Below are 24,102 nucleotides of genomic sequence, written 5' to 3' on the forward strand. Positions count from 1 at the left end.
GATTAGAGGATGACAATGAGAAGCATTTTGAACTCATGTTGACAAGGGAAAAAAAACACCACACAGTTGCTTTGTAGGATTTTTATTGAAAAATCATTACAACCGAAAAATGAGCAAGGTCAGTGTTACAGTAAGTTTAAGACACACAGAATGGCTACCTGCTGTGTGGATTTAGTGCAGGAACCTTATTCCAATGTTTTTCTCATGCACTTACTGAATTAAAATCACATTCTCGTTTAACATCAAAAATGGATTACTAATAATACTCTTAGGACTTATTCATAAAATCTGGTTTAAAAAGCCCATTTTCCAAAAGTTAAAACATTTACACTGCAAGACTCTTCTCTTTACAGATCAGCTAATAGCTTCCTGTGTCTGATAACTGGCAGATGTAAACCACATATGCAATTATTCCTTTTTTATTGTTATTATCAGAAATTTCTTAAACGCTTTTACTGGACTCTTATATTTGGCAACGCTACTTTAGTTACGTAGCAAAGTGTGATTTCTCACTTGTTAGAGACCAGTCCTTCACTACTTTCAAAAGACTTTCTCAGGAACAGGAGTTACATCAATATAAATCTGCTTCATTGAATGGCATGCCCTTAAGGAAAGTTAAGCCTCAGTAGTAGTATCATCAGAACACTAACCTCAGAATGTCAAGTTTTCATGAGTTGTGTAATTCCTTGTATTGTGCTCTTTGAAAATATTTACATTGGCATGTATACTTCACAGTGTAGAGAAGTTGATTCTTTAGGCTTACTCCTGGCCTTATAAAATCTCTTTTCTCTCTTCCATTTATTCAAGCCCTTTCCCTTGCCACCAGTTATCTCCCTTTCTTTCATAGCTGCAACAGAAACAGGACATAAAGCACACAGATACATTCAAACGCAACCATCCAGAGACAAAAACAATTTGGCGAACAGCAGACAGTGTAAAACACCCTTAGCTGACAACTGAGCTAAGGCTGACGACTGAGCTTGCATCAAGTTAAAACCCGTAAAACTTTGAGTTTAGTATTCAAGCATTTAATTTTAGAATTTTGAGCTTGCAAATAATTGATTTCAAACCTTCCAACAGTCAATATTTTCAATTATTTAAACACTCTAGTCACTTCATACTTGCTCCCAATATACATAAAACCAACAGTTCCTAAAGAAATGATGAAAAAAGCACTTGAAACAAGCAACATAACCTCCATTATATAATTTTTTTTTGCATTTTCAGGAAATTTGGATGCTAATTGACTTTGATTATTACAAATTGCTGCATTTCAGTTTTACCTGAACTTACTGATTTTCAAGTGAACCATGATTCATTCCCAGTTATTTGTCATGTCTGCTAGACTGAAATTCAAGACAATATATTTAAACAAACTCAGTTTTGATTGCTTCACACTATTAAAAACCATTATGGTACCCATGAATATCAACAAAGTGCTTAATTTGAAAGGTACAAAAGTCACATATCTCCAGAACTATCTGGATTTTACCATTTATTTCTGTGTATCTCCTGTCATTACTGTACTTAAATTAGTAACTGAAGTGTTTTGGCCTTCAACTTCTCTGCAAACTTGCTTCAAAAGAACAATACAGGACATAACCACAATATAAGATGCAGACAGCTACCAGATACAGCTGATGCATGATGACCTTTGATTTTACCGTAGTTTCTTGGCATTTTTCATCCCAAAAGAGGAAACAACATATTTTGGATTTTCTTAAACAAGTTTAAGATTTTCTTAAACCTAACTTTTCTTTTTTTTTTTTTTTTTTTTTTTACATCCATTAAAAATACACTGCTGAAAAGTAAGGAGCCAATGTAACTGTTTTGATAACCCTTAGTCTCGCATACATTTAAAAAATTATACAATATTATGCTGTATTTTGCATATCAGTACTGAGTGCATTTTAAAAAGGACCCCTGCTGAAATGTTTCAAGCAGGTGTTTATAGCACCATATAATCTGCTGTTGATTTAACTGTTTAGAATCAGACTATTTCTGCCACTGTTTCTGAAGAAAAATTATTACATTTTTATTCCCTTTAGCGATTTAAAAAAAAATACTAGAAAAACGTTATCATCCAACTGAACGTATGTAAAAAATGAATTACTGGATGCTCCATTTACAATTATTTCAGTTCTGTGAAACCAACCAATGAATAGCTACATGACTCTTCCAGAATGGCATGCTTTAATTCAGTGGCAGAAAAATCTAATGGATGCATTGAATGAAAATGTCTTTCTCTCACCCTGTATTCCATTTTTACAAGCTCTTTTTGCAAGATTTGATTCTGCCCCTTCCACTACAACTCATTTCCAATTCATAAAAGAGAAAATAGTGACAAACACAAGAGGCAGTGTTGGCAAAGCCATAGTAAAATGCAATAGGAATACCAAGGTGCCAAGGAAGCAAGAGGAGAACAAAACAGCTGGAACAAACTATAAATACACTAAATGCAAGACAACATTTTAGCCCTGCATCCAATTTTACATTTTATCAATACTTAAATTGGTCTATTTTTAACAAATACAGAATTAAAGTAATACATAATGCAATTAAATATGAAGTACACGAACCATTCATGCACTAACAAATTCTGCCATTGCTTTTTCACAGGTAAAGCTGGAACATGTCTGAATGGCACTTCGTTGACATGAAAGTAATACTGGTACTTTACGTGTGTTTTTTTTTGTTTTGTTTTGTTTTTATAATTGTTACCTACAACATTCAAAGTAAGTGACCATCTACTCAACATTGTAAGAGGCTTGTTTTCCAAATATGAGCTCCAGTAAGGGGAAATACAAACGAGATCCTTTTGAATACATTCTGAAGATTGTTAAACAGCATACTTCTGAAGAAAGCGGTCAAACGCATCATAAATTGCTTGCCTAGAACAAGAAGAAATAACAATTATAGATCACCTTTATAATTTGGGAAAGGGTAGATGCAAATGGCCTGTTTCCTTTTATTTTTAAAATATATGTATCATTACAATTTGAAAACACCATTAAGTAAAAAAGTGGTATTAAGTATTCTTTTCTCCTTCACTTATTTCTGGGATTTCTCATTTCAATCCAGTAATATATGTCTATTTCAAGAAGGAATGGGACTACTTTCCACCTTTCATATGAATGCAAGTGTTAATGAACTAGGAATTTTCTAGTCAAACGTGTCAGGAAGTATGTCAGACTTTTCAAACAATTGTCATAATGTAAACCAAGGCTGAAGTTTTAAATAGGCGTAAGCTAATGGTTAACATACATTGACCTGCTATGTCCATTTCTGTTGTTGCTCAGACTTCCTAAATGGGATTTACACTCTTGCTAATTCCTTATGTTTTAAAATCAATACCACAAGTATTTAACTCTTCAGAAGTAAGGAACTGCAGCTATATAACTGCATTAGACAACGGACTTCAGCAAGTTGCCACCTAGTATTATTAAAGCAAGCGTTCACACAAGTAATACTCATGTGCAATTAAGCTTATGCTCTATTTCTTGTCTTCAATTGTTTGTTCTCAAAAAATCGCATTTGCAAAAAGACAACAGCTGTGCAATACAACTTAAGTGGTTACTCCTTAAAAAACATACTTCCGGGCGTCCAGTGAACAAACTAACTCAAGGAAAGCAAGAGTGATAACAATCATTCTCTTGACATAAGCATAAGCTCAGAAGGATCTGAGGTATGCTATACCTCATCTTTACTCATAAAATAGAATGGAAACATTCTCTGAGATGCAATAATTTGTTCTCCAAATCAGTGTTTAGCAGTGTTTGCTATTTGTTGTTTTAAAGTAATTATAGACTTGCTTTTTAGAAGCAAAATGATATATCTTCAAATTACGATTTTAAGCTCTCAACTATTTTTAAAATCTCCTGTCTACCTTACCTAAAGAGTCCTTGTTTGAAGAGGTAGGCACTGACATGACCTCCATCCAGATACCTGATTTCACATCCAGGCCAGATTTCCTGAAGACTACGCACCCCAGTTCGGGGAATATATGCATCCTCCTTCGCTTGTACAACTATGATTAAACTTGGGTCGACTGGAACTATAGAAAAAAAAATCAAAATGAAATTAATCTGAGATAATAAGAAGATTGAAATAATTCAGCTGAAATTTCTGTTGGAAAGATGCTCTCAATTGCTTAAAAAGATATTTTAAACTGTAGTCAAATGATATTTTCTAATGTCTCCAGCAGTATTTATCCAATTTTTGATGCTACAGTACTTGCTAATTAGAGGCAGAGTTTCACCAATCTGATTACTAAAAGGAATAATACCAAAACGTTGACTAGAAAAATAACACCAAAATGAGGTAGAACACAGAACAGGTGTTTCTTCACAAAGAATATATGTGGTACAGTAGATAGTGACAAACTAAGCCGTTTGCAGATGGAAGGTCACAAAAAATGTAGACCTTTTCCTTCTGTATATACTCATGTGTAAAGTATACAAAACGCTAAGATAGATTCTAGCTTTCCATTCAATTTTCCATGAAATCTGAATGGTAGGTGGATTTCCCGGAGCTCTCTCCAGATAACACTTCAAGCATATCGTGGCAAGGGATGCAGTGTATCCCAGAGCATCAAGTGACCCAAGAGACAACTGGTACAAAGGACTACATCACTTTGACAAGCGCACTGAGATCAAGTATCTTCTTAAACTTCAAGAAAGGCCAATGCTTTAGCTGAGTGATACCTGGATAAGTGTCTAGGTATAAATATGTCTGTAATTAGAATGAAGTTCACATTCTTTTTTTCTGTCTACAGAAATAATATTTGAAGCTTTAGGGAAAGCACTTCACTAGTATGTGTCACAAAATATTGCTGGGTAGCAGTGATCTGGGACATTTTCCATGTCAAGAAATCTGTAGAAAGCTTTGGATATTTGTTTTATTTTTTTATCATTTACCAGTGGAGTACTGAATGCCAGAATTCAAAAATGAGGTGGCATAGGGTCTCAATATCAAGTTAGGTCTGTCAGAAACCTGTATGAAGTCAAAGTATGTTCTGGGACACGTTAAAGAGTCCTTAGTGGATATGTGCAGAGTTGAACCATTTTATGAATGGACATTTTTCAAAAGCAATTCCAAACCCTCACCTCAGCAAAAGTACTTCAATCAGCTCTAGGAAGAAATCATAGAATCATAGAATATCCTGAGTTGGAAGGGACCCTTAAGGATCATCAAGTCCAAATCACTTGTTCTAACTGTCTGCTTGCAAGCAATGCAAAGGGGTGCCAAGATGTTCTAGATGCCAACAAACCCAGCTTCATCAGATTTAAGGCTTGCTGGGCTACAGCTCCCTCTATATGCTGTGCTTGTCTTGGGAAGCATTACACTCACCAGACTGTACCATCCCAGGACATCAGTGTATCTGTCTTTACTGGTTACATTTGTCTTAAAGTATCGTTCGATCTTCATTCTAAACTATGTAGCCTACTTTCTATGTGAAGTCAGTAATAGATTTCTAACCAATTAGATTTACTTGAATCTGCTTGAAAAACCTTATTAGCAGGACAAAACAGATTAATTAGAGCTAGATATTCATTATATCAAAGACATTTTGTTCTTTTAAATAATATGAATGTGCACTAACTCGTATCTAAAAATAGCCATGGCAAGGCACAGAAAAAATGAGCAAAGATATAGAAAGGCAAATTTTGAATTAATTCTAACATCGGTTGACCACTAAGAAATAAACAAAACCAATTAGGAAGTGGAGTGGTAAATAGATGCTGCTGAACAATACTCAGGGCATTTTCATATTTCACCTAAGGTCCCAGCAGGTTTACACAACGGAATGATGAAAAGAATACCTTTCCTTCCATAGTATTCTATTTCAATTTTCCAAACTCCGCATTAAAATAAACAAATACATACCTGAAAAGTTAGCTACATGGGTACATTCATCCATTACTCCTTTCATGAACCTTAAGGATTCTCTCTGTAAAGTCTCACTCCTTCTTCTATTATTTATCCTCTGTCCATGTTGGCTGTTTAAGTTTTTATTGCTGTTGCTACTGGTTGAAAACGTTTGATTCATGCATTGCATTTTAGGAGCATCTTGTATTAAGAGTCTTTCTGATGAGGCACTTAGAGTACTTTTATTTGTGGTAAAGCTGTGGACAGCTTCTTTAGATACAGACTTGTTTGAAGAATCAAGGTTGAATATTCTGGAAGTCACATCTATGTCTTCCAGTCTGTCCACACTGTCAGGGAAGTTTTTAACAAAGTCTTGTCCCATCTTGAAAGAATCTGTCTAAACAAAGACAACAAGTCTTTTATTAAGGGTCCTTTATATCAGCTGGTTAATCTTACACTTCAGATCAACTCCACATCCAATAAAAAGAAGACAAAGACTGCTCGCAGTACTTGTTATTTTCAGTTTGCACATGTCACTCAGTATATTAAATCCCAATCACCATAACATTTTGATATTTTAATTCTATACTTCTGTCAGCTTAAGAATTGCAGTAAGTACTTATCCACGATAGTGTATGATGCAAATGTTTGTCTATTTTTAGTTCTGTATTAAACTCTGAATTCGTGACTGCAATTTAGTCAGCTTAAATTTCTGGGATAATAAATCAAAAACTATGCATTTCTCAGACTCGTTCCTCTCAAAACAGCAGTAGTGCCTTTTTGAAAAAGTGTTCAAAAATTTCTTCAAACATTCTTTAAAACATTTCACTGGTCAGAAGAAAAATAATTCGACCAGGTCTAATGTTTGGTTTAGGACTGAAAAAAAATCTACTCCCTCCAAGAAATAGGATGACAAAAGCTGAACATCTTGAAATGTTTCTTCTTTTCATCCTGTCTGCTCCATCAGTACTCCCAGAACATGTATAATGTAAAAATGGCAAGTGCCTAAATAGCTGTTGCCTCCCTAGCCCCCCTTCTCCTGTGTTAATATACTTGAAAAAGAACTGACACCCAACAAAGAATCTTAGAAAAAGGTTATTTATAAGAATTTGTTAGAGAACTGTTGAAACAAAAATATTCTCAAAAAGTTCTCTCTCACTGTCCCAGTTCTCTTCTACATTAGAAATTCCTTTTGAGAAGTTTTTTTCAACCCTAGTCAAAAATGTCAAGAAAGCAAAACATCACAGCTGGAAACAGAAATAATGAGACCTAGCACTTTAAACAAAGTAGAAAAGTAACTTAATGTTGCTACATTTAAAAAAATATATTATACAATATTGAATATTTGAAAGCAATTGCTTGGAAGTTTTAGATATTTACACTTCCAGCTACAAGTTTTCTAGACTACAAAGCCATTAACTGGGAAGAATTAACTATGATTCCCATGTTTTGACTGAATCCATTTTATGTTGCAGAATACATGAACTGTGATCACAAACAAAAATTTGCAGCAAGGGCTATACTTAACACATATTCTTCAACCAAAATGTTAATTTCTCTTTTTTGCAGAAGGATTTCTTTCAAAGACTAAACCTATCAAAAGCATACGGAAACAACAGGCAGACATGTTTTTACCTAACAATTGGCTACCTTTACTTTAAATAGATAATAAATAAAAGTTATTTGTTATATTTAAAAATGTAAACATTAGTAGATAGCAAAAATAAACTGTACTTACTCCACAGTATTCAAGCATTTGAATGATTTCTTCTTCATATACAGTTTGCGTAAAATACTGTTTCTCCAGCTCTCTCCAGTTCACTGCCTTGCTCAACACACCCTGAAATGAGAAACACAAGTATCTGTTACACAAGTAAAAGCCAGAAACCATTCTAAAATAATGCAGAGAAGATTGATTTGTTCCTGTCTGTAATTCGTTTTTTCCAGTTGTACCCTTAGAATTACTGGAATTGATTAAGCCACATATTATAACATATAACATTGAAACCCACTTCCCTTTAATTTTTTTTATTTTTTTTTAATGCACATCTGGACTGGACTAAGCCAATGATGAGTGTCAAAGTGGGTCTATTCATTCACCTAACCCAGCAGTAGTTAAAACAGGTACTGCTAATGGTAGTTGCAGCACTATCACCCCACTATTTAAGCCAGGCTTTGACAAGAAAAACTCAATTTTCATGGTTTCCTTTCTAACCTTCCCACCTTCAAACACCTTCAGAGCAGGACTCCAAACACTGTGTCCCAAACCAGCCCCTGCCTCCAATTTCATACGTGACCGACTGAAGCAGCTCAAAGCTACCTTCCCTATCACATACTCTGCATCCTGAACAGGAAGGGCAGATTTTGCCACTAAATAAGGGCCAAAGGGTAATGAAATGCCTACCTGAAAAGGTGAACATATCCAACCCAAACCTTACATTTCTGATTACATTCTAGTATATTAGTAAAAATATAGGATAATTACCGTAGTAAAGACTGCAGAAGCTGTTGACCAGGAAAGACATGGAATCAATGGCAGTGGTTTAGGCCAGTTCGTCACGGCCAGTGAAGCCATCTATAATCAAATGCAGTTATTAAGTATTTTAATATTGAATTCACAATAAAGGAATTCTAAGAATTCTCGCCTTTATTTGTTTATACAGTATTAAATACGCAGTGCCAAAGCTGTTAAAGACTGTAGTAATTGGATATACTTTCACCTCTTTAAAATTCAGAAGAAAGATAGCGTCTGCTCTTCAATGATTTCCCTAACAATAAATATTGTTCTGGATAGAATTAATTTCACAGCTGAACAGAATATTTGTTCTGACCCTTTAGTTATTTCAAACCATGAAAAACTTCCATATAGCTCTTTCACCAGGCTCTTGCAAGCTTATTTCAAGGCAAAATGAACATAATCTATGAGAACTATTTACACTTCTACACTTCTGAATCTGTACAGTGGAAACAAAATGTGGAAGAGAAGTAATTCAGGATATTAAGTGGACTGTTTTTCTGTCCTTTAACATCTAAATTACTGTTTTTACATCAGTTCTCAAGACATATTCTGGTAAATATTCTATTTATACCAGAAATATTCGAGCAAAGAAGCTCAACATACAGCAATGGCAAGCAAATACTTCCTTATACAGCATGCCAGATTGTATTTTATTGCCTAAACAGAACAGTGTAAAATCCCTAGTACAAAATACCCTATGTCTGTCCTAGACACTCTTAATAGACTTACATAAGTGAAATATAATTCTGATTATTTTTTATTAATAAAAAGTGACAAAAGCACCACATATCTATATTCTAATAGTCAGAAAGGCAGACTTCTTTGTTCTTAGTTCCAGTTCTCTCCATCCTTAGAACTGAATTAACGCTACCTCCTTCCTGTTCTAAATCACATTCTAAATATTTGCGACATCAAAAACTATTTATTTCCATGGTTTTATATTTAAATCAGGACTAGCCAAAAATGTATCTTTCTGGACTAAAAAAAAATATTCCAAAGGAATTTCCAAATGCACTTTCTCTGATCTTGCCTCTTTCTATACCCACGCTGTACATATTGGTATGGGATATAGCACCCTGTTATTCCCACAGAGTTCACGCAGCATTAAAAGTGGCCTGCAGTTAGTGGTGCACAGACCAGTTTAAGAGATATTATTCAACTTATTTATAAGACAGAGAAGACATGTTTAACACAAAAGTTGTCTCATCAGGGCAATACCTATGTGAATGTAAGGTGCTTTATACACTTATGCTATTTATAATCATAAAATTGTGCTTTTGAGGGAAAACATTTTTCTTTCAGGAGACACAGCCATTACCAGTGTTATCTACTTAGCTCCTAACAAGAAACAAACAAACTAAAAAGGATCAGCAAAACAGGTATGTTGTTTGAATAGCTTTTTTATACATTTATAACAGATCAACAATTATCTGTAGAGACACAAGCACTAATATTTTGACTGCATATTAGGATTTCAAGCATCTTTCTAACAATACACTGCTGTTTTAGTTTTAATATGCACAATCACACACAAAATGTTATCCACCGCACTCCACATATCTTCTGTAATCAATACCAATGACCAGGAAAAAGGATGAGTTGAGAACAACAGAACTGACAGAGGTGAGAGAAAGTCACCTCAATTATGATATGCCTACAGAGAGAATGCATTTCACTCAGTGCATTCAAACACAGAACTTTAGGCAAGAATGGAGGAAAGGAAGGAGAACTAGCAATTGATCAGTACAGATCTTCTTTCATAAAACATTTCTTCCCATTGGGGAAATAAATATAATTATGTGAGAAGCTTATATTGATATTAAGTCTATGAGGAGATGGCTGACAAAAGGCTTTATGAGTTGTCAGCACTTATTAAGGATTATAGTAATTCATTATTACAGAACATGAGAATTGCCAACAATTTTTCCTTGTGACTCCAAATGTTTAAAGTATTTCAGAGAGGAACACTATAAAAAAAAATTATTTGTGTATGCTAAATGATCAGATGAGAAATTAAAAAAAAAAAATACTAAACAGGAAATATAAAAGCTTACATGTCCTCCCATGGATATTCCAGTCATCCCTAGCGGTCCATAGCCTTCTCTCTCTAGCCAGTGCAAAAGAGCTGCAGATTCTAGAACAAGAGCTCCTCCCATCACAAACAGGTCCGAGACATTTTTTAAACATGACCGTCTTTTCTCCCCAGAAAAGGAAAATACAGGATTTATTCTAAGATTAGATTTTTACAGTTCTCAATCATTCTATGCATACTTGTATACAAAGCCTGATCATACTCCCAGAGAATTTTGGAGCTTTACTCCTCTTGATTCAACAGGAGAAGTAAGTCTAGATTCTCTGGCACTTTTTCCTAATGCAGATCTAAATGAGGACTAGGAAGACCCCTTCTAAGATTCTAATGTAATATTAATATTACTGACCACCTAGTCTTCTAGAAACAGCTATTACCAACATTAGTTGTAGTGATCTGCACTGTAAAGTTATAATGGCTCTTTTTAAAACAGAATTGGTGATACAATCCTAGACATACGCTATCTTACTTGCAGAAAACAATCCTTTTTCTTTTCTCTTATTTACCTGTTTCATATCACTGAAAAATTGCACACAACATTTGAAGAGCAATCAGTATGCCAGCTTTGGAAGAACTCATCAGTGTCACTTAAGACTGAAACTGTAAAGTGGGAAGTGTCACGGTACTGAGATATTCATGTAGTGTACTCTAAAGCATTGAAACAGAGGAAACAAAAAAGGAGAAAGCTGTTCAGCTGAACCATCAGAGGGACTCTCAAAAAGTGAAAAATAATTGTACTTTACAGAGCAATTAACACACCTTAATTTGGGAAGGGGGACTGTGTATTTTCAGTATGATACAGGTTATAAAAGGCTATTGGCCTCTTTGGCCAGCATACAATCACATTTAAGATACTTTGAAGCAAAAGGACAATGCTTGCTGTGCTAGTCAAGGGAGAAAAAAAATGAGATGCTGCAGACCGCCATTATAAGCTAACGTAATTCTTTCTACAGCTTTACTATGAGAGATTCCTCAGCCATATATATACATATATATAGCTATATAATAGCTGCTATGTTTATTAAGCACTGTTACTACTGTATTAACTAAAAAACTGCTCCTGGTATGTAACCTTGTATCGAAGATTGACAATTACTGCTTGGGATATTAGACTGAGCACTTGCCTTTCAGAGAATCCTTGTCTACATCATTCATATACTAAGCTGTCAAGCTAGACAACAGAAAAAGGAGTTAGAAATATCCTCACCAAATTATTTATTTTTCCGTATCAGTTACTCAGTAACAGAGAAAAAAAAATCCAACCTATTCCAGTATACAGCCTCTCCTTTCACTTTCCTATAATCTTATAGTTCTGAACACGATAATCAAAGCATATCCATAAATGGTCTTCCTATTTAAAAAGCATTTTTACAACAATCAGCTGGCAATTTTTTATCACTTTTTTTTTTAATGGTTATATCAAAATAAATACAATTTTACATCTGCTTTGAAAATAAGCTTAGAAACTATTTTTGCTTATAAAATTTTCTCAATACTGAATACTGCATTGTTTCCACAGACTAACAAATAAGCAACATCAAATTTACATCTGACTGTGGTCCTTTTGAAGTATCCTGGAAAAGGAAAAACTTCACTACTAAAATAGGGAAATACACCATATGGACAAAGATAATTCATAGTTGACTGAAACAATTGCAGCGTTTATACACACACAGTTGCCAATCAAGAAAATAAACCGGTTCTTGCTTGCACTCACTCATCTCATTCTTATACTGCAATTCCATCTTGTGCAGACTTTCCCGATCACTGTGATCTCTTAACAAAAACAGTAACGAAGTAGCCCAGCAAAGGGTTAACAATTTCACATTAACAGCATGTTTGAAATTTCACTTTCTTAATAAGCTATCAGAGTTCACACTACTTTCAGGGATGGGGAAGTGCTATTTTGAAAAGACTGTATCCATGAATGCGCCAGTAATACTTACAATTGATCCTTAGGTTTTCTACAGCCATGTAGAAGACTCAAGTTAAAGAAAATAAAAATTGTCTATGTAAAAAACGGCAAGTAAAATAAAAATTAAAAAACAAAATCACACACATAAGTAGCACATTGATTAATTCAAATTTGGAACTTACATTCCAAATGTTTAACTGGAACTAAATCACGTTAAATGCTTGCTGATGTAATTTATAACATTAGATTTTAATTTTGTCAGGTATATAAGTATGAGAAAAGCATAACCTGATATTCTACTTAATAAAATGAGGTAACATTGTTACAGAAGTTACTGATGAGTTGATGACTCAATTTTGTTGTTTGTTTGTTCGTTTTTAAATCAAGTCCTAAATAGCAAGAGTAGGTTTTTCAAAAGCACCTGAGGTTTGCATTTGAAAAGGGAAGACAGGAGACAAAATATTCTTTTCCATCATTAATACATCCAGAAGTCACACAGTGTGATTCAGAATAAGTGCACAGTTTTCACTCGGCCTCAACTAAAGGGATCACATCAATACCTTGATGAAAATAGATTCATGTCAGAACTTTTACTCTGATGACTATGGTAAGAAGCTGCAGGAGAGATTTTCAAAAGAAAAATCAGAAGAGTATTAGTTGGTGTAGTAGCATCAGAATGTGTTCCACGTTGTATCTCATTCAATGGTCATACTTTGCTCTTTGCTTCTATCCACTGGAACTCTACTTGAAACTGATCTACAAATTAGATACTGTACCAGTATGATAAGTTTTCTACTCCCTGGAGAAACTGAGAACAGGACAAGTATCTGGCTTTCCACAAAAGGATATAATAAGGATTTTCAAGTAATAGAGAAGCCATACAGGCTTCTTTTATCATTGGACGTGCCATCAGTGTGCGTCTCCTCCAGAAGTGCTGAAGATAAGATGTAGGATAACATGTTAAGATAAAATCTGAATACTTAATTTGTCAATAATAATCAATTTTACATTTTATATACTTACATGATCTCCAGTGCCTGCTAAATGAATGCATACAGGTCTGTACTTGCTATTCCATCTTCTGGGTATTATGAACTGAAACCTATGAGAAACAAATACTTGTTACAGAAAAGAAAGTATTTATATTTACAAGTTGCTTCACAGAAATTAATCTACAAGAAAAAAAAATACACAAAACAAACAAATAGAATTAAGTATTTCAGTCATACACTCAGGCAAACTGTCATAGATATAGCAGTATCACTTTTCATAAACACATCCAACAAAGAAAGGAATTCAAAAGTAAGACAGAATAAATGCCAAACAAGAAAAGGAGCCAAGCTGACAGATCATGTTCCTAAAAGAGACCACTACCTCATCATCACAATTCAAATTTTGCAGAGTGGAAAAATGGAATTTCAGATGAAGAGCTGCCTGAACAAGTATGACTAGCTCTCCTAGGCAGCATTGCTACTTTTCTCCTAAGGGCACAACAGATGAAATTGAAGAATAAGATGAGCAATACATTTAAATAATAATAAAAAAAAAAAGCAACCAAACATGAAACTACTTTATACACCCAACATTTAATGTCTACTCAAAAATTATTTACAGTCTAACTACTTGGGGAAAAAAAAATCACTTCAAAGCCACCAATACTGTCCCCACAAGATGGAGCACTGTTACCTATAGCAGCATGACATTCATGAAGGCAAAAAAAAAAATTCACACAGTGCACAATGATCTTAAGGGAAATTTATAGAGCATTTAAAAGCTGTAACAGTAGTGCCCATCGTAACAGGTAGCATAATGTAATGTCAAACTGTAAGAAAGCACCCACAAACAAGCAATTAGTGCACTGTATTTTCAACTATAGTATTACTTAGCCCCGTACTATTAAGAGACAGTTTCTCTAACCAAAGGGAGGTGGAAGAGAACTGATATTCTGGCTATTGAACTTTTTGTGAACTACATTCTTTAGTGTAGTTCATGTTTAAGTTTATATAAAAATACCTGTCAATATTGATAAGATCAATGATGCCAGTATTAGCTTCCATTGCCAAACTTGTGTGTTCAAAAATAGCAAACTAAGACTGGAAAAACAAAAAATCCATCATGAAAATTTAGCTCAGAACTAAAAGCAAACAAAATTATGTCCTTGTGGCTTACCAGAAAAAAAAAAAAGGTACCAGCTTCTCTTGTTGCAATTAAACAAACTATTTCAGTACACAGGTAGTATTTTTGTACTGAATATAAATGGAAGGTTTGAATGATTCTTCTAAATACAATATAAAATGTTTCTTCTATATAAGCAGCTTCTCCTACATATAAAACAAACGTCTGTTGTAACCTTTATTTCCAGCATCTCATTCATTTGGAAGACAAATATATTACATAGTTTTGTGCATGACTTCTATGCTCAAAAATCAACCAACCAAAAAAATAAAATAAAATTCAGTTTCAGCCAAAGCGTTACCTGAAATGACTGTGACTAACAGCCAGGTAATCCTAACTTTTATTACCATAGCTTAAGCTTTTTCATAAAGTGTTATGCCATCCTCTTTCAGATAGTATTACATTTGAGGTTTTCCACATTATCACTACTAATTATAGAAGCTCTCTTCCAGTCATAGTTAAATACGCACATCATTACCCTAACAGTTCAATCTCTTGAAATGCTCACTTTTTTCCTGGCCTCAGAGCATAATCAATCAACCTTTATCAAATCTTGTTGCACAACACACATATATCATCGCCACTTTGGAATAAAGTCCCCTAGCAAACTACGTTATCTACACACAAATTAAATTATCACAGGAGTAAGATTTATTTTTCACTCTGAGGTCAAAATCTATTTCAACACGTTAGCTAACAAAAACAACCCACAGAGTTTGATTTATTTTGCAGATAATTGGTGTAACAATAAATTGACTTCACAGCAAACTACATATGTATCATTTTTATTTCTCTCCAGTGCTAGCTGCAGAAAGGAAACACCAATTGGCTTCTCCTACCTTGCTACAAGAGATTCAACTGGCAGGATACCTGGGACATAATGAGCCAAAGGGGAAATAAAGTGTCCCTCAAGGATTTTACAGTCTGATTGCTCCTCGACCTACAGAGAGAATGGGATAGCAGTATATTTCATGTCAGTGTATAACTTGCTCTGAAAGCCAAACATCAGTATTAGCTCTCCAATGAGAATTATTTCTTATAGGATAAAAATGTAGTTTAAAAACAACAACAACAAAAAAGCTGGAATCTATTTCAAATATACTGATACAAGTCTATCAGCACAGTCAAATGTGTTTCACTTCTTTTTTCCCTAATGACCTATTAAAAAAAAACAGGTAATAAGCTTAAAGTGTCCCATTTTAGTAACATGTATTCCAATAACATATACTAAGTTTTGATCATTTTGTGAGCTTGAACAACTGAAGTTACTGGTTCACCAACTGAATATTGTCAGGGGTGCATTCATCGCCCTGTGACTATGCAGTCCCTAAGCCCTGCAGGTGCCAATCCCAGCAGTAAAGCATCCTGTGACAAAGTGAGACATCAGAAAAACGCAGATTCATATGACATCAAAATTCAATGCTTATAAAAGCAGCCTGGAAAACACTAAGTTTATTTCACCTTTTTATACCATCAGGCAAATAAAAGTAGGTAAACCGCACCCCTTACTTTTACATACCTTGTCAATAAAAACTGGGTAATCTTTTGAAACCAGCGTCTGGCATTTTTCCCTGTTTCCAATAATCTTTCTGAATTCAAATATTCTGTTGAACAGAAACAAGGAAAAAAGATTCAAATTTTAATCTAAATATATAAACATACATAAAAAAACATCAGAAGCTGAAGTAAGCCAAAAAGAAAATAAAAGTTATGAAGCCAACTTTGCACTTGCAAATTAGTCGGGTACCATGGCTGCAAGAACATTTATAAGGTAAGAAAATATAAGGCTCAAGGATCTTGCTAGAGCTTACACAGCTTCCAAATAGTATTTTACATCCAATACTTTGAAACTAATGTCATTTTTCAGGGGCTAAATTAAGACATAAGAACCTCCTACACAGACAAACCAGATAGATATGGACTGAATGGATAAAAGATAGGCTAGACTGCCAACATCAAAGTAGCTGCCAATGGTGCAAAGTCCAACTGCCACAAGTCACCAGCCATGTTTGGGGAAGTTCCAGAGTGACTCAAACTGGAGGGTGAGGTTGATAGCTGGAAAGTAGGGATACCATTCAAAGCCACCTGGATAAGCTGGAAGAACAAGTCAACAAACACTGTGAAGCTCACTGATATAATTGCAAAATCTTACACCTAGCCCCACACAATACAAGCTGGGAACTGCCTGGCTAGGTAGCACTCTGCAGGAAAGGGCATGGGGCTTCTGGCAGACAGCAAACTGAGTGGGAGTTTGCAGCACACCCTCTGCACTCAGCAAGGCAGCTGACAGCAGGTGAGGGGAAGAAACTGTCCTCCCCTACTCAGCCCTCATGAAACCACATCTGGAATACAGAGTCCAGTTTGGGGACCTCTGTCCTTAAAGAGATGCTGGCATAATGCAGAGACCAGCAGACAGACACTGTATAAATGGAACACACGACTTACAACAAGACTGACGGAACCAGGTATGCACTGCTTGGGGAACAGAAAGCTAAAGGGCAAATCCAGCCACTTCCTTCTGCTATTTCATTGGGCTGCAGTGTTGCAGAAGATGAATCAAGACTTGGAGGTATACAGAGAGAGGACAAGAGGCAATGGTTGTGAGTTGCAACATAAGAAAGTCCTAGTGAAACATGATTTTTTTCACAGCAGTAGCGGTTAAGCACTGGAAAACAGTGCCCCAGGAAACTGAAATGTCTGTCCCTTGAGGGACTTTCAAAGTTAACAGGATGAGGTGCAGAGCGACTTGAAACAACTATAAAGTTAGTTTTGTTCTGAATAGGTTTTGGAACTAGATGTCCTCAAGCAGCACCATACAACCTTAAATGCTCTATGCTAAGAGTAACTTCTTTGTCCTTATGGTTCTAAATACACACAAACACATTACCTGACCAACTGAAACAGCAGATTTGGATGGACAGTACAGAAGAGGGGTATAACAGGAGTGACCTGTTCAACCTTCCAAACACCAAAAAAAAGCAACTATACAAAGCAAAGAAAAGGCAGTTTACCATCATCACCACAAAAATAGCCCTACTGTACAGCCTTTGTTTTTCTTATGCAGAACAGTACACTGAGTATTTCTGAGAGAGCAAGGGTAAAGGTATAAGACATGAGTATGGAGGGTGAGCTGAATGTGAAGATGTTTTGCTTGACACCAGTTCTTAAAAAAAAAAAATTACATGTACTTATTTCCTCTGTAGTTATGAGGATACTGAGGGTTAAATCTTAACAGATGTGTTAAGGCATTCCAACTCTTGTTGATGAGTTAAGGATAAAGGATTAGGATATCAAGTCACCACATCAAGGGTGTGCTCAGCAAACCTTCAGATTACATCTAGGCAAGGCAGTCAGTGGTGTCAGTCAAACTCAGTTAACGCTTGAAGTATAAGAAACAATTTATTCTATCAATTAAAACAAATGCTAACGCTGTTTCCAGTCTGATCTGTATACTAGGGAATGGTACTCCCTCCTCCCACTAGCTGATGTGAGCGGTCAGAAGGAGCTACTGTTCTTCCTTCTTCATCCTGGTGAAGCCAAGCTGCCTGGGGGACAGCTCATCTCTCCGTCCAGGGGCAACACACAGAAAAATCCTTCCTCTTTTCAGACCAACAGGCCAGCAAGCCTGTCTCATGCATTCTCCACAGCTTTTGATTTCATGTATCCCCACCATGAAAAAGGAAGAGCTGCAGCTGTTTTGATTATCACTAGCAGCAATGTTTCTTCAATGCTCTTTGACAGTAGTGTGATTACCCTTAGAAATCACCACAGAAATTCACATCAGACATTCCCCAGTATAATAAGAGGGGATGATAGCAGAATGAAACTTAATCAAGTCCTTCAAAGTGGTCAAGCACATACAACAATCAATAGCAAAATACTGCAGTTATAAAGTAAAAGACACATTTTTGCTTACTCCAGAAGAAAATTAATGTTTTAAAAATCCAACATTTTCTATCTGCAAGAAACTGCTACTTCAGAACAACCAAGGAAAGAAATTTTGAAACAAGAAAAACAGCCCACATAATTCCACTACTATCCATAGTGAACAAAATCCTTTTTTTTTTGTTTGAAGTTTTCTTTATTAATTCTCAAATACAGAAAATTAGCTTATTAAATGGAAATTTATCATTTCCTATTTAAATAATACACGATGTGGAATTTATTCAGTCACTGAACTTGTGAACTCTTAAGATACACACATTTAATTTCCAGGTGTTAACAGTAATTTGAAAAATTTGCAAATGTTTAAAAATTAAGTGGTAACCCTACTTCTTTCTTTTTGTTTTAAAGACAGCTTAGAAGAATGAGTTTACCACTCAATGAGAGAGAGAAATTTCTAAGTATATCTTATACTTTTAAAACTGATCATTACTAAGCAATAACAGAAAACTAACTGAAGATCCTCTTTATGTTACACAGAACAATTCCTCTGTAACAATCTAGCAATTTTTTTCTTAGACAATACTTTCCAGACACACTACTTTTATATGCTGTTGTTTACTGCATTGTTTTATATAGACAAATCAAAAATGTAGTTGGATATATACACGTTCTCCCAAAAATACCTTTTTTAAGTAGAAAATCACAAACCCCTTTAAGACTTTCAGATCAAGTTCCTCAATCTGTACGGAAATACATGACTTCCTAAAGAAAACCGCAAACTTGAACTCAAAAATGAACAGGACAATACCTACAACTGGTAGTATTTCAGGGCTGTTTTTTTTTTCACTTTTAATATAAAGTACTACTCATGCTTTTTTAAAAAAAAAAAAATAAAAAATAAAAAAATCACCTTTTCAGATCCTCTGGTTTTCCCCATCCTCTGATGAAGAGTTTAGTGAGGAGAAGTTTTCTGTATAGGACATCTAATTTACTTACACCCATGAGCAGAAGCTCACATCTAGAAAAAAGAACAGGTAAAAACAAGGCAGTTAAAGTGGTTAACATAACAAGTTCATTGCTTGTGACTCTAAGCGCGTTCTTATTCTGGTATCTGTAACAATGAAAAGCCATACCATTTTATTCCAAGTTAACCTAGACATTCAGGTCAATTCAAAACAGAGTATAGCATAAAGGCAGTTAATACCAATTCTACCTTTTTTAAATTTAAAAAGAAAAAAGTGAAATGAAGGAGAAGCAATTTGTATGTCTAATATAGCCAGAAAGTTAACACATAATTTAGGTCAAGATTGCTAAAGAGGCACATGAGGTCACAGAACTACATCTTCAACCAGTCCTGAGTGTATTTTACTCTGACCAGTAGGAGCAGCACTGTCTCTGTACTGTCCATACAGCTATGCAGACAGCAAACATATAGCTATATAGACAAAAAATACTTTTTTACCAATACATAGAAAACTTATTTTTATGAACTTGCCTTCATCGGCATCTTAAGCATATATTCTAACTCTTACTCTATCCCTTCCTTTCCAGTTTCCCCCAATTCACTTCTTACGGTTTTGGAAAAAAAAAAAAAATCCCATTCCCTTTTGAGAAAACAAATCACACCATCAAAATCCTTACACCAGCATCATCACTCTCAGCAAATACACTAGCCCAAATATAAGCTAAAGCCAACAAGATCTTAGGCCAACACAGTCTTATTTTCAAAGCAATACTTACTGAAATGAACAGGGAGCCACTACTGTGCTTTTCTAATGAGGAAGTAAAAAAAAAAAAAAATCAAATCTGATTTCCTAATCAACAGGATACAGGTTATTCAATGAAAGTAAGGTCCACGATCTGTCCTATGCCTAAGAGAACAGAAGATATAATAAGCAAAGACTTGGTTAGGAAGTTACCTTCAATTATTTTCTATTTTTTCTAGATGTCTCTATACCAAAAGGCCTCAATAACTTCATAACACTCCAAAACAGTGTAACTCATGTTTTTTCATGTTAATTCCAAGTTAATTTCTTCTACCATATTTTAATATGGTCATTCTTAAAATGATCTGATCAAAATATAACAAGTTAAAACTGTTGTTAGAATAGTACACTCTTTGGACTTCTAAAAAAAAAAAAAACCAACAAACAAACAAACAATATTTAAGTATATCATTAAGAAGTATTAAAACTCAAGATACCATAAAAGGTTTAATGTTTAACATAAGTTACTATCAAAATAGAAACTACAGACAAATTAAGGTACTTGAGTGCTAGAAGAAGCATTCTAGAAAACCACATTCAGTCATTACAGGACAGAAATAGATACCCAAAACCATCAGAAAGCCTAAGAGGGGGATATTTTTTTTTTTTTAACACTGTAAAAAGTGGTAGAGCTTACTCCACCAGTCAGTCTCAAATAGCTGACACTGGAATCTTATTATGCTGATCCATATCTGCTTGGGCTAGTAGAATAAATTACTTTGGTATTGAAATATGCATGCAATGAAATATCCAAACAATATGATGTTATGCAACGTAAGCTATGCACCAACATAAACACAACCAAACAAGTGTTGATAGCTATAATATCTATCAATCCAGAGTGACACAAGCTTTTGGCATCAGAATGTAGGAGCGGAAAGATAGGGAAGAAACTTTTGCCACGGACAGACTACCAAAACCAAGTTTTTTTTATAAAGAGGTATGTGTGTATATATGTATTTTCTCCTTACCTGGAAAAAAACAAACCAAAACAAAACAAAACAAAAAAACCCTGAAAATTTGCTACCTGCAATTCAAGCTACCTTTTAAGTGTAACCAAGTAATAAAGACCTTGTCTGATCTTCGTATGAATGCTCCTTTTCACTTCATAAATATTTTCTACTATCAGAAGTCTAAATGGAGCCACCAGTACCCCATAACATGGTGTACTCTACCTGAAAAACTTTCTACACAACGTCTTCAGTTCAAACTTCTCTGGGAAAGGCTACATTAACTGCCTGCTCTCCCCAAAACGCTGAAGACCACTGTATTGCTTCTCCCTGAATCTATTGAAGCACAGCAAAACTACAATCACAAGTACTGTGGAAAACAGAACGCAATACAGTGTACTTTCAACATGGCCAGCAATAAACTGCGGTGATTCATTTGGTACTTCACCGTGAGGATCTGCACCCTGTAACCAACTTGAGGCAGGAATGGTTACACCCATTCCAGTGAAGGCCACCTCAACAGAGACCCAAGCACAAGGCAAAGGTAAACAGAATAAAACAACATTTTTATTAGTCAGTCTGGCAGCCGCATGCCATTAGCAACTATTTAATCCTAAACTTCCCACAGTTACTGCCGGATGTAGGGACAGCACTCAAGTCTTCAAACTACCGCCATATCAAAACCGAGAAATTGCAGTTCCACTTGCAGCCCAATGGTCAGAACAAAGAGCAGGTACAATGGCAGTCATTACCCCGACCTGAGCAGAAAATAAGCCAACAACCTCACCTCACAGTACAGGTGAAGGAACAGGCAAAAACTGTCCCCACGAGGGGATAGCAGAAATTGCTCTCCCATCCTTCCTGGCTGCCTGTTCTCCCACTACCTTAATACAGTCTTCCCTTGCTGACTCTGGAGACATCCATTGACCTCCCATTGCCATTGGGGCGTCTGGCAGAAGGCATTCGCCAGGCCCATCAAGGCCCCTGTGCTGCTCGGAGCAGGGGGACAGCTTGGTACCTTCCTGGTGCTAGAAGAGAGCAGCAGGTGGAGAGAGGAGCAGCAACACAGAGAGGGCTTTTTACAGGCTGGAAAAGAAATAATGAACGCTTTGCAGCCTAACAAAGCAGCCTTGCAGATCTTTATTTATTTATTTACTTCCCCCCCCCCCTTTTTTTTTTTTTTTTTTTTTTGAATTTTCTCCAAAATAAAAGGCAAATAAGAGAGGAAAGAGGATGAGCGCTTTGCCATGAGTTTGGAGGCTGGCATGATGAGCTCTATCCGCGACTCCAAAGGAATGCCAAGTTGAGTTCCTAAACAAATACATTACATATAACAGCAACATTGACTGAAATGAAAGGGCTGTCTCATTCTTTATTCTACTTCATTGATTAAATGAAGACACTTAAGTAATTCAGGATATTTCAATAAGAATGCCTCGAGATTAAACCACTACTGGAAAGACTACAGAAAACACTAGAAGAAGGATGCCAACGGTGTAAAGTATGTTGCAGGGAACTTCTCAGAAATATTACTGAAACAAAAAAGGACAACCACCCCCCTATTTGCTTGACTTACTAACAAAAGTGTAGGGCGTGTTTCAGTCACTACATGGAAAGAGAATTACAGATACTGTCAGAAACGGCAAATGTAGTTGTTGGAGGCTGCAGATTTATTACTGCGGAGCTTGAACTTGAGGAAAGAATCATCAGAGCTGGTTTCCAAATGCAAGTGGGCTTCCCCCACTTGGTGTTGCACATCAGGATCCTTCTGTAAGCCAGGCCAGCTGGAAATAATGACCTAAGGAAGATGCTTCATAGTTGCATAGGCCAAGAAACAACACCTGTGTTGAGTATCCAATGCGTACATTGTTTATACAATAAGCTTTACGTAATGTTGTGAATAGAAATAGTATGAGGTACACAGGCACATTAATAAATGATCTGCTAAAAGCCCCTTTCATTTTAAGGAAGTATCTTCCAGATAAGGCAGCAAGAAAGCCTAGTGATAAACCACAGACTAAAGTCCGTCCTCCTGGACGAATGTTTTTCCTTGCTCTCACAACCCTCATACCGCATACATGCTATAGGCTGTTGGTGTGCGCTTACTTCATAGGAACAGGCACAATAATTCATCCCAAACCCAGCACATAAAAGGTCAGCTACCGCTTTTTACACAGCCGCCTCACTCACACCGAGCTTCCTCAGCCCGCTGCTTCCACCAGTGAACACCAAGCAGCTGCCATCGGGAAGTTACTTGATGGAAGCAAGGTGTGCCTATTTTAAAAGCCTTTTTCCTGTCACACGTTACTTTATATATATCTGCCAACTGAGGTCATGCTTTATTTTTTCTCCAGTTAAAAAAAAAAAAAAAAGTTGTTTTTTTTTTTAAAAAAAACAAAAAACGCATCCATTACACCGAGGAGCCGCCAACAGGCCAGGTAAGAACCTCCCCCGGCGGAGGAGCCCAAGAATAAGCAGCGGGGCCCCCTCCCCTGGCGGCGCAGCCCCCGGGCGGGCTCCTGCAGCCGGCCCCTCGGGCCCCCCTGAGGGAGCGCAGCGGCGCGAGCCGCCCCTCAGCCGTTAACGCCTCAAGGCGCGCGACCCCCCAACCGCCACCGGCGCCCAACGGCCGCTCCCCGCGAAGGTGACTCACCCGCCGGGGCACCGCGGTGGGAGGGGAAGGCAAAGGGGGGAGGGGGCGGGGCCAGCCCCGCGCGCGCGGGCGGGCGGGCGCGCGCAGGCGCACGCTGAGCTGCGCCCGGCCGGGCACGTGACCGGCGCGGCTCGCGCCCGGCGCCGTTGGCGGCCGTTGGGGGCCTCGCGCCCGGCCGGCAGCGCCCACCCGCGGCCAGGCGGCGGTGGCTGAGGGGGGAGGCGGGTCCCGGCGGCACCGGGCGGGCATGGCGGCGGCGGCGGCAGAGGGGCAGGAGCCCCTG

The 24,102-nt window shown here is 36.6% G+C and overlaps 1 protein-coding gene across 5 annotated transcripts; it reads right to left on the reverse strand.

Moving 5' to 3' along the window:
• Nucleotides 1-1,778: 1,778 nt before the first annotated feature.
• ABHD18 (abhydrolase domain containing 18) lies at nt 1,779-23,840 on the reverse strand. Of its 5 annotated transcripts, XM_032187117.1 has the most exons (14): nt 23,820-23,833; nt 20,191-20,321; nt 19,361-19,468; nt 16,085-16,169; nt 15,405-15,505; nt 13,414-13,492; nt 13,240-13,324; nt 12,422-12,449; nt 10,441-10,579; nt 8,354-8,443; nt 7,607-7,708; nt 5,887-6,265; nt 3,892-4,054; nt 1,779-2,891 (listed from the first exon to the last, which is right to left on the reverse strand). In XM_032187117.1, exons 3-14 carry the CDS (start codon nt 19,450-19,452, stop codon nt 2,840-2,842), a joined length of 1,395 nt encoding a protein of 464 aa, XP_032043008.1. In that variant the 5' UTR covers nt 19,453-19,468; nt 20,191-20,321; nt 23,820-23,833; the 3' UTR covers nt 1,779-2,839. The 5 variants fall into 5 exon arrangements, with proteins under 5 accessions (XP_032043008.1, XP_032043009.1, XP_032043012.1 ...); XM_032187118.1 differs by lacking the exon at nt 20,191-20,321 and having other exon boundaries at nt 23,820-23,840; XM_032187121.1 differs by lacking the exons at nt 16,085-16,169; nt 19,361-19,468; nt 20,191-20,321; nt 23,820-23,833 and having other exon boundaries at nt 15,436-15,456.
• Between the last annotated feature and the right edge of the window lie 262 nt (nt 23,841-24,102).

Source organism: Aythya fuligula, chromosome 4, assembly GCF_009819795.1.
Source record: "Aythya fuligula isolate bAytFul2 chromosome 4, bAytFul2.pri, whole genome shotgun sequence".
Classification (NCBI taxonomy): Eukaryota; Metazoa; Chordata; class Aves; order Anseriformes; family Anatidae; genus Aythya; species Aythya fuligula.